At 46.4% G+C, this 10563-nt stretch overlaps 1 protein-coding gene across 1 annotated transcript in view; it reads left to right on the top strand.

The window, feature by feature from the left end:
• Nucleotides 1-10563, top strand: part of PKD1L2 (polycystin 1 like 2) — a 113209-nt gene that overhangs the window by 30402 nt on the left and 72244 nt on the right. Inside the window, 5 exon segments of the mRNA XM_007939196.1 lie at nt 2846-2852; nt 3284-3361; nt 4768-4814; nt 7640-7757; nt 9209-9416. Coding sequence (XP_007937387.1) covers nt 2846-2852; nt 3284-3361; nt 4768-4814; nt 7640-7757; nt 9209-9416 — 458 coding nt within the window.

Genomic DNA, 10563 nt, shown 5'->3' with positions numbered 1-10563 from the left:
GGAGCTTTCAGGCGCAGGGGTTCTCAACCTCAGCGTGATTGAAATTTGGGGTCTGATAATTCTTCATGGAGGGGGGCTGTCCTGTGCACTGCAGGATCCGCAGCAGCATCCCTGGCCTCTCCCCACTAGATGCCAGTAGTACGTCCCCCAGCAGCTATGGCAATCAAAAATGTCTTCAGACATTGCCAAACGTCCCTGGGGAGCAAAATCCATTCAGGTTGAGAGCCAGTGGAAGAGAACAAGTGCATTCAGCTTCCTTCCATCATTCCTAGAAGACAATGTGGTTGGAAGGCTGCAATCCTTGCTCTGGGGAAAGGATAGGTAAAAACTGAAGGGTAGGAGAGCTTGGGGCGGAGAAGAAGTAGGGTCATATGGCGAGAACAGAGAACAGAGACAGAGTAGACAGACTGGCTTGGGGAAAGACTGGCTGCAGGACAGACTGGCTGGCACCAGCCAGGAGACAAGGCCAACACAGACATTGTCATTAAATCTAGAGGCAATGTTGAGGCTTGAGTGCCATGTGGAGAGGTCAGCAGGCAGGAATGTGATGGAGGTCCCAGAGTCTTCAGCCCACTCACAACCCTGCCCACAGATCCCCCTGAATCTCAGACGTACATGAGACAGGACATATTGCAGGTGTGAGGTTACCATGCCCTCAACAAGACATGTACCAAGAGATGACAGAAGGGATGTCAGATTTGACAGAAGGGATGACCAAGTGTCCAGCTTGACACAGGAAGAATGCATAGTTCACTGAAACTGGAAATTTTAACAAGCACAATATGTAGGAAATCATCCAAACACACATTTATAATTGCCCCCTTCTGCTTCTATAAAATTTATTCATTGGGGAAGTTTTTCCTTGCAGATAGATCAAATCTTCTTATGCCCTGTGACTTTTCTGGTTCACTCTTAGAAGACAGTTTTCTCCTGTCCTTGAGTGAAAATTCACACTCTGCAAAAGTAAAATCAGGAGATTTACCGGAAGTCCAGAACAGTCTGGACCAGGAAGACATCCAAATTCCAAGTGAAGATGGCTGCTCTGCCGGACAATGAGGAAGAAAACATTTTTGTACAGTTGGAGCAGGAATCGAAAGTTACAAAATCATAACTGTCTCAAAGACAATGAGAGGAGTCAAAGATGGGCTATCCAAAAGTGGGGATGTAGCAGGTATAGGTGGATAGGCAGAAAACACACAAGCAGGATTACATGATTGGTTAAAGGTGTTTGCCCTTCAGTGTATTACAGGATGGTCACAGGACAGTGGCAGGACGAGTTTTTCTGGCAACCTGCTATTAAAATTGCTTTCTCAATCATGTCTGTTTCTGCAGGTCCCCTGTAAAGATTTGTCCATAATGCTGTGTGGCAAGACCCCTTGGGTATGAGTGATCACATCTTGCATTTGTTTGACCATAGAGGAAACACCCTTTGAGCACAGATTGTGATATCCTGTACCTGCCAGACCTCCGAGAAAAGGAACGTTTCCTTTAGGGTGTATGGTTAGGTCCCCATCCAGGGTAGAGGAACTGCTGTTAGGAAAGATAGCTTTAAAATTCAACATGGATTCTAGACTCACATCAAGACTTTAACCTGCAGTGAGGCTCTGCTTTCAGCCTGCTCTATTTACACACGCCAAGTGCCTCTGATCTTAGACTCTCATCCATCCCCTAAGATCAACAGACTGAGAAAACTCCAGGGGTAGAGGAGGTGGGGAGGGAAGAAAGGGGAAACAGGACAGGAATGCTCTCACTTGGTGGTACTGGCCCAGACCGGGTTGGCTTCCCTCTCTGGGTCCTGTAGGTGTTTGAAGGTCTCTTATAGGAGCTTCTGTGGGCTCTTGAGGCCCCCTGCTGGGCCCCTCAGGCCACAGCTCCTGGCTCGTGAGGGTGATGTCTCTCCTTCAGCTAGCTACACCCTCCGTGGATTCTCCTGGGTCGTCTCACCCTCTGCTGGACTCTCCTTATTCTCCCTTTCTTCCCTCAGGCCTGCATTAGGTCCACAGAACACTCTTCCACGGTCCTTGGGCAGCCGCCAGTGGACTTCAATGATTTCCCAAATGCAGCCCTTGTCCCCTCTCTCTCTCTTTCCCCTTCCTCTTTTTCTACCTCTCTCTTTTTCTCCTACTGCTTCTGTCCTGTCATACATAGATCCCTCCTTCAGGGGCTTGAGTAAGGAACCTGTGCATGGGGTCCCTCAACCTCAAAGAACACATACCACACTCTCCAAGTGTCCCCAGTGAAGACCCTCTCCCTAGACTTGAGAAAGAGGCACTCACCACCCCTGCCCCTGAGGGGATAAAGGGTGATGGGATATGCATTATCAGCTCTCTCAGAACAAGTCTTCTCACAAATCCTTCTCTTCCCCTCTCCCTGTTTTATACTCTTAAAGTACACAGGGAGTGCAAGATTCATGGAACTGATTCTTAGATATATACAAAAAATATCTAGGGTAATCTTTCTTATGTTGTTATTGTTATGTGCCGTTGAGTCGGACCTGACTCATAGTGACCCCTCCTTGGGTTTCCGAAGCAGTATCACTACAGAAGTAGATTGCCCAACCTTAGTTCCGAGGAGTAGCTGGTGGGTTTGAACAGCCAGCCTTCTGGTTAGCAGTCAAGTGCCTTAAGCACTATGCTACTGGTATCTAATTTGCATTTACCTTGATGCCTCAGTTAAAGCATCATGTTAACAACCTGATACAATACACTTAGCAGTAGGCAATGATAAGCAGTTGTCATGCTTTCAACAGCTACTTATTAAACATTAAGCACTGTGCTTAGAGAGAGAGAGAGAGAAAGATTTTGAGAGAGAGAGTATTTGGGAGGGGTCAGTCACAGTCACAGAGATAGAGGGTTCTGGGGGTAGAAGATATAAGCCAAGCTCTAGGGTTGTGGGTGTCCAGGGAAGCACATGGATAAAATCAGTGCAGATCAGGTTAACAATTCACACCCTGACATCTTTGATATCTTCTTGCTAGTCAAGGGTGTGACAGTATTGCCACTGCATCTTTGCTCCTCCTGTGGCTGGAGGGGGCAGCCTGTTCTGAATTTGTCATCCTTTCCTCTCCTACCTTCTTTGTTCCCCTGTGGTGCTCTGTGTCTGGTGGGAGTTTTAGAAACTGGAGCTTTTCTTAGAACCATCCAGGACCCTTTCACAGAGGTGTTGACTTCAGTGTGAGCCATAACCTAAGACCATGAACTGGAGAAACACAAGCTGGGAGGACTGTCTCAGAGCAAGTTAAACAACTAACTATGGTACCAACAGTCTAATTTTTGCATTGCAGGCACCTTCCTGGTCACTGTGCTGGTGAGGAATGCCTTCTCCAACTTGAGTTTGGTAATTGGAAGCATCACTGTCTCAGGCAAGTGGTTTCTGCAAGGGGTGTGAAATGTGTTACCAGGAATCACAGGCATTGCACTCCTCGGAACCTAGTGAAGGACACCTTAAAGCAGGCTTTTGTCTTGTTCTGCAGATATTAGGAAGTGTCTGGTTACTCCAAAGAAGCAACGATGCACGCAGTAAAGCACTCAACTGCTGAATCCTAAACTATTACAATTTGTATTAGTTAAGATGTTTTAGGCTGAAGTAACAGAAAGCCCAGCCTGAGTGGCAGTTCAGAGCTTGCTTATCTTACATAATAAGTTAAGAAGTAATGAGTGCCAGGGTTGCTTCAGTGGCTCAGTGATACCAGTGATGATCCAGGCTCAGTCCATCTTTCTGCTCCGATTTCCTTGGAAGTTTGGCTTTGTCCTTAAGCTTGTCTCTCATGGAATTAAGACAGTTACAGTTGCAGACACTGCATGTCTACCCAACATCATCCAGAAACAGAAGGTGGGGGGGGGGCATTTTGTTCCATGTACCTCTTTTTGTCATGGAGGAAATCTTTCAGACTAGCCCTCAGCAATCTTCCCTTCAGATGCCTTCACCCAGGATAGGGCCATGTGTTCCAGCTGCAAGAGGTGCTAGGTAAGCAGGTAGGTGCTCAGCATTCTTAGGCTCTGTAGGAAAAAGTGGCCTCTGACAGCCAAGAGGAAGGGTACAATAACGGCTGTTGGGTAGGCACCCATCAGCAGCTGTCCCAGCTCTTAAAGATCACCTAAAATGTGTAAGCCAGGACTCTTGGAGGACTCCTGGAGTAGCAAGGGACAAAAATATGATTCAGGCTAAAAGGAAACTTTATCAGCTCTGAAGAGAAAAGTCCCGGCGTACCTCTCTGGCTTTCAGCACAGTTGGATGCAGTTCCTCAAACAGTGTTTTCAGAAACCGCCCTCTCTCCATCCCTTGGTTCTGGGTTGCTTCTCTCTCTTCCCAAGAGTTACCAAGATGGCTCCAGGCTTAGCTCCTTAACCCCAGAGGAGAAAGAGCACATCTTTCATGGTATTTTTGGGCTGTCTTTTAGTGGTCTACACTAGGCTCACATGCCCCATGGACTAGCCACAGAGATGGTGCAGGACCAGGCAGCTTTTCGTTCTACTGTGCATGGGGACACCATGAGTCAGGGTGACTGGATGGCAGCGAAGAACAACAATACAAAGCAGGGCTACTGCACCCCCTTAACTGGTAGTTAAGCTAACAGCACAGTAAGTCTTGTGTTTTATCTACATTTTCAGCTGCTTCTTTCCTAACTGCTCAAGCTGAGTCTTTAACTCAGTGTTGAACAAAACATCCTTGCTTTTGACCTTTTTCCCTATGACCTGAATGTTTGCTTAGTTCCCCTAAACCCTTTCCACCACCAAAGCTTAACACTCATTCCTACTGTGTTCACAGCTCCCCCCGGTCTCCAAGAACCACCTGAGACAAATGTGGAAAAAGATGTGAGTATTTTCTTTTAAACAGTTAGCATCACTAAAAAAACCCAACAATGTCCAAACACTCTGTTTTAGTTTTTGTTTCTTGGTGCTAATAGCCAGAGCGCTAGGAAATAGCAAGGTTTTTCCATTTGAAAAGAGGCCCAAAAGGATTGAAATCACACAAAGCACGTTCTCTAACCACAACAGAACTTTGTTAGAAATCAATAATAATAAACTATCTAGGATGTTCAGATATCCCTTTGACATCTTGAAAATTAAATAGCATGCTTCTAAAAATAAATCTGTGCGTCACAGAAGAAATTGCAAGGGAAATTAGAAAATATTAAGAATGAGTAAAAATCAAAATATAAGCTATCCAGTTTTGTAGGATGCAGCAAAAGCAGTGCTCAGAGGGAAAATTATAGCTTTAAATATTTATGTTGGAAAATGGTCACAGGTTCTTCACTAACAGCTAGTAAAACTAAATCTTGGACTCCTTGCTGTTGACATTCATCTATCCATCCCTTCAACACCAAAGCCTTACAGTGTACCTGTCTAAGTCAAGGCTCAGAATCAGAGGCTGAGAATACTATGATGTAGTCATCCCTGAGCTTAGTGGGTAAGACTACCAAACCAATTAACATATAATTAGGAATTGTGACAGGTATTCTGACAAGAATCAACAGGGTATGAAAATAGCAACTAACAGAGAGTGGTCTAGAAAATGTAGTCAGACAAGGTCTGTTAAGAGGTGACACTTACGTGGGCACCTGAATATAAGACTGTCAGCCATGCAGGAGGGCAGAATAAAAGCTTCCTGGGTGTGCAGGACGAGAAGGGCCCAAGGCTGGAAATGGCCCATAGGGAGGGTGTTAAGAGATGAGTGCAGAGATCTCACAGGGCCCCAGGTGCCACGGCAAGGAGTTTGGATTACATTCTCAGGCCACAGGAGGCCACTAGGAGTTGAGTTCCTCTGTAGCCTTGTGTTATTCTAGCGTAAGCCCTCTAGGCTTGAGCAAGAAGCCAAACAGCCTAAGCTGTCCAACAGGTCCCACCAGAATTTACTCCAGGAACACACCTGTCCCCTCCTGATCCCTCTTCCTTGTCCAGTGCCCACACTCTCTCCTTTGTTGCCAGCTAACTCTCACTCCTCCTCCTTCAGGATTGTTCTGGAACCCTGTCCTCTGGAGAAGCTTGTCCACATCCCAGCTGTCTCATTGATCATTATAACAGCCATGAACACTTCCTCTGTGCCAGACACTGCTTATCTCATTTAATCCACGGCAACCTCAGGAGTCAGATGCTATCAAATCCTGGGAGGTACTGGCCAAAGGTCACGGGGCTGATGATCCTGGCTTAGATTTGGCTGATCCCAAGGCTTACATTTTGAACCTGCTGCCTCCCTCTTCTAAGCATTCTTAACCCCCTGTAGCCATTATTACTGGGTGTTTAAATTTATTCATCTATCTTCTCTACTGTACTTAAGGGCAGCAGCCAGATCTTGTGTGTGTGTGTGTGTGTGTGTGTGTGTATGTGTGGTAAAAGATATGTCACAAAAAGTTTGCGTTCTAACCATTTTTAGGTGTACAATTTAGTGACATCCATGACATTCACCGTGGTGTGCAACCATCACCATTGTCCATCTACAAAAGTCCCCATCATCTCACACAGAAACTCAGTGCCCCTTCCTCAGCAGTAACCCCCCCTCTCCTTCCCAGGCCTGTAACTGCTGATAAACTTTGGCCTCTGTGTATTTGCCTATTCTAGGTATTTCATAGGTGTGGGGGTGTGGTTGTTATGTTTTTATGTCAACTTGGCTGGGACTGGTTGAGTGGCTGGGCAGCTGGTGGTAGTTATTCCCCATGATGAGACTGGCAATCACCTCCATGGTGGGATCTACCACAAGCAGCTGAGTAGCTGCCTTTAGGATGTGGTCTGTTTCCTGTACATAAGGAGAAGCTTCAAGAATGGTCTCTAGCCTATGGCACGTTTGGGCCCTGCATGTAGCCATGTCATTGCTCAGCAGCCTGTTATGCTCTGCTGACCTTGGGACTTACAGTGGACTTAAGTTAATGGCCTGCCATGTGGTTTGGTAACATCAGGACTGTGCCCTTTTTGCTTTTCAACCTTGGGGTTTCTCAGCCTCAGCAGCCAGCAGCTGTCTGAGTGAAGAAATGCCTCTAGCTCCAGTGGGCTGGAAGCAGAAGGCGGAGCTGGACCCCAAGGTTGAGGGGCTTTTACCCAGTCCCTAAAGCCTGGCACTTTGAACTTGGACTTAAAGCCTCCAAATTGTAAAAATAAACCCATTTGTTAAGGTAATCCCATTTGTGGTATATTTCTTGTCAGAGTGGCACTAGGGAACCAGAACAGGGGGGGGATCACACACTGTTTGTCCTTTTGTGCAGGGGTCAGGCCTGTTTATTCCGGTATCTGGAGGCACTGAGCATAGCTCTGGTCAGAGCAGGCTCTGGTAACACATGTTGGCCCATAGCACTGACTGCATATCCCAACTTAGGTCATCTACTCAGTGATTCAGAGCCATGGACTCTACGTCCTTGAGCACAGTACCGATAGGCCAGAGCAGGCTCTATTGACACAGTTGACTGTATAGTGGGCCCACAGCACTGAGCCCACATCCCAACTCAGGTCACTTACCCAGTGATTCAGAGCCATGGACCCCATGTCCCTTGAGTGGAAGCCAGGTAGATCAGACAGGGTCTGTCTCCATTCTGTGCCTTTCACTGGGGTCATTCTTAGCGCAGATGCTCTGGGGTAGAGAGGTGGAGTGCCCACAGTGAGGCTGGGCTAACGGTCGAGGGTCACCTCATCACTGCCTGTTTTTTCTGCAGAAAGAAAAAGGGAAAACCAGGGTGTATGTTGAACCTGATCGATATGTGGATCCTTTCACAACAGTGACTCTGGGCTGGCCAGACAATGACAAGAATTTACACTTCCAGTGGTCATGTGGTAGGTGCCTGTAGAGTTCTTGAAGTTGTCCAAACTCACTGAGAAGAGCTAGTAAATTCCACTGAAATCTGGGAGGTGATGGGGAGCAGTGGCAAACCAAGGGTGGGTGGGCAGTGGCTGTGGGAGTGATTGGCCCTGAGTGCAAGTAGTAAGGGGAGGCATTACCTACAGATAATTTAAAAACCATAATAAAACCAAATAGAAGTCAGACTTATTTTTTATTATCATTGTGCACTGACGATTTTACACAATTTCAATAATAAACTATTCCTCCCCTTCAACCCCCAGCTCCTTGGTATGCCACTGGGGAAGAAGTCTAGAAGGGGGAAGTGAGTGAGGCATTTTCTGACAAACCAAAATTGCCTCCACGTTTTAGAAATGGGTGTCCTCCTTCTCATATGGAAATATTTTTCTATCTCTACACACACACATACCCCATACACATTTCTTTTAGAGAGAAAATTGCTGTCATACAGACTGTACGTATTACAGTCTTCTGTTTTCTTTTTCAGTTAACAATCTAGCCTGCATACTTTAACATTGTGGTGTCATCTCTCCACTTGATCTTCAGGGTAGCTGTCCAACAGACTGCCCAGCTGACTTACCAGCTCCCTAATTTGGATACTTGGGTTATTCCATTTTCGGTCCTTATATCCAACACCATAATGAACAGCGTTTACTCTGACCTTGACTCACACCTGTAGTTATTCTTACAAAAGAATTTCTAGAAATTAAATAACTGGGGCAAAAGCCAGGCTAAACGTCAAGGCTTTTGATATTGATTGTCAAATGCTCTGGCCATTCTGCTGACTATTAGTTCTCACCATCTGAATTAACAGAGGATTCCCATACTGAGTGGGTGTGACTTAGCTCATGAACTTGACTCTTGGATATATCCTGTGCATGGCTGTGTATCAAGGAAGAAGGGTGAGATGATTGATTGATGGATAAATAGTTAACAGAGTTGAAGGCAAAAGATACAGAAACTCATGGAGTTGGTAACAGGTAGCGAGAGATGGCATAGGATGCTCCCAAATGGGGGTACAGCCTCTCAGGTCCCCAGAGAACCACACAGGGACATAGAGCTGCAGACAGCCACAGCCACATGGAGTGAGAATCACACCGAGGGTCGGAAGCTGCCTGGGGCATTTTCCTGGTCCCCTCTCCAGCTGTACACCTGCCTATTCCCCAGGTGCAAGCCAACCCTAGCACATCATATAGCCTTAATCAGAGCCTGGGTGAAGTGTGGGTCATTTTTCCAGAAACACCCTCCAACAGAGCCATTAATTTTTTTTTTTAATTGTTTAAATCAAAATCTCTCTTTGGAGCTTATTTTCTTATCCATGGCTCATTTCTTCCAAATCCCCAACCAAGAAGGCAGCCAAGTGTGTCCAGTTACAGGTTCCCAGCTGCTGGGTGGCTAATATTATTTGCCCTCCCCTGTTCCCCAGGGCACTGCTGGGCTCAGTGGAGCAACTGTGTTCAGAGGCAGCTACTTCACACAGACCAGAGGGAGCTGCTGGTTCCGTCCTCCTGCCTGCCACCACCAGACTCTGCTGTGACCCTGCGCCTGGCTGTCTGGAGAGGACAGAAACTGGAGAACAGGGAGGAGCAATGCGTCTACGTGTCTGCACCCCGGGAACTCAGGCCTCGAGTCAGGTGGGGCACGAGTGGACCCCACAGCGCTGACACTCATTCACGTGACAGCATTTCCGGAGGCTGGCACCTCTCCCTGTGGTGGGCAAAGCCAGGCAGGTCTTGGTTCACACAGGTGCTATTCGTTGCAGTAGACAACAATTCACACACATGGTTGAGAGGAAAGGACATGCTGCTGTGACAATTCCCGAGGCTGGGCTCAGGGAAAGCCTCCCTCAGGAGCTGGGGCTTGAGCAGAGGTGGGAGGCTATGGAGGACACAAAGCCGCCCTGGACATGCCCCTGGAGCTTTATAGGCCCCTGGCACCCAATTCTGCTGTCTGCCTGCCCATCCCCCAGGTGCAAGTCAGTGCTGCAAAATGACTCTAGCATAGCCTGCAGGTTTACTCAGGGAATGGGTGAAGCATGGGCAAAGCACATACCCTCTCTGAGCCCAGTTTGCTCGTCTGTAATATGGGGATTATAATATGTCACTCGAGAACACCAGGAAGATGTTATCTGTGATTTATTGACTGTGCAAAGGCATCTGACTGTGTGCATCATAACAAATGATGGGCTACACTGCTAAGAGTGGGAGTTTCAGAACACTTAATGATGCTCATGTGGAAATTGTCAATAGACCAAGAGGCAGTCATTTGATAACAGAACAAGGGGCTATCACGTGGTTTAAAATCAGGAAAGGTGAGAATCAGGGTTATATCCTTTCATCATACTTTTTCAATCTATATGCCAAGCAAATAATCCAAGAAGTTGGACTATATGAAGAAGAATGTGGCATCAGGATTGTAGTAAGACTCACTAACAACCTGTGACATGCAGATGACATAACTTTGTTTGCTGAAAGCAAAGAAGTCTTGAAACATTCACTGACAAACATCAAAGACTACAGCCTTCACCATGGATTACACCTCAACGTAAAGAAAACAAAAATCCTCACAACTGGATCAATAAATAACATCGTGATAAATGGAGAAAATATTGATGTTGTCAAGGTTCCATTTTACTTGGATCCACAATGAATGCCCATGGAAACAGCAGTTAAGAAATCAAACGACACACAAAAGGACAAATATTGTATTAGTCCGTTATTGTAAAAGTTAAGGAAAGGTTTATATATTGGAGGACATTTTCTTTGTTGGTTACCAGGTGTG

Source organism: Orycteropus afer, unplaced genomic scaffold (assembly GCF_000298275.1).
Source record: "Orycteropus afer afer isolate SDZICR_OR568_19922 unplaced genomic scaffold, OryAfe1.0 scaffold00057, whole genome shotgun sequence".
NCBI classification, from domain to species: Eukaryota; Metazoa; Chordata; class Mammalia; order Tubulidentata; family Orycteropodidae; genus Orycteropus; species Orycteropus afer.
Note: the sequence above shows the minus strand (reverse complement) of the source record. Positions and strands in the feature narration are given on the sequence as shown.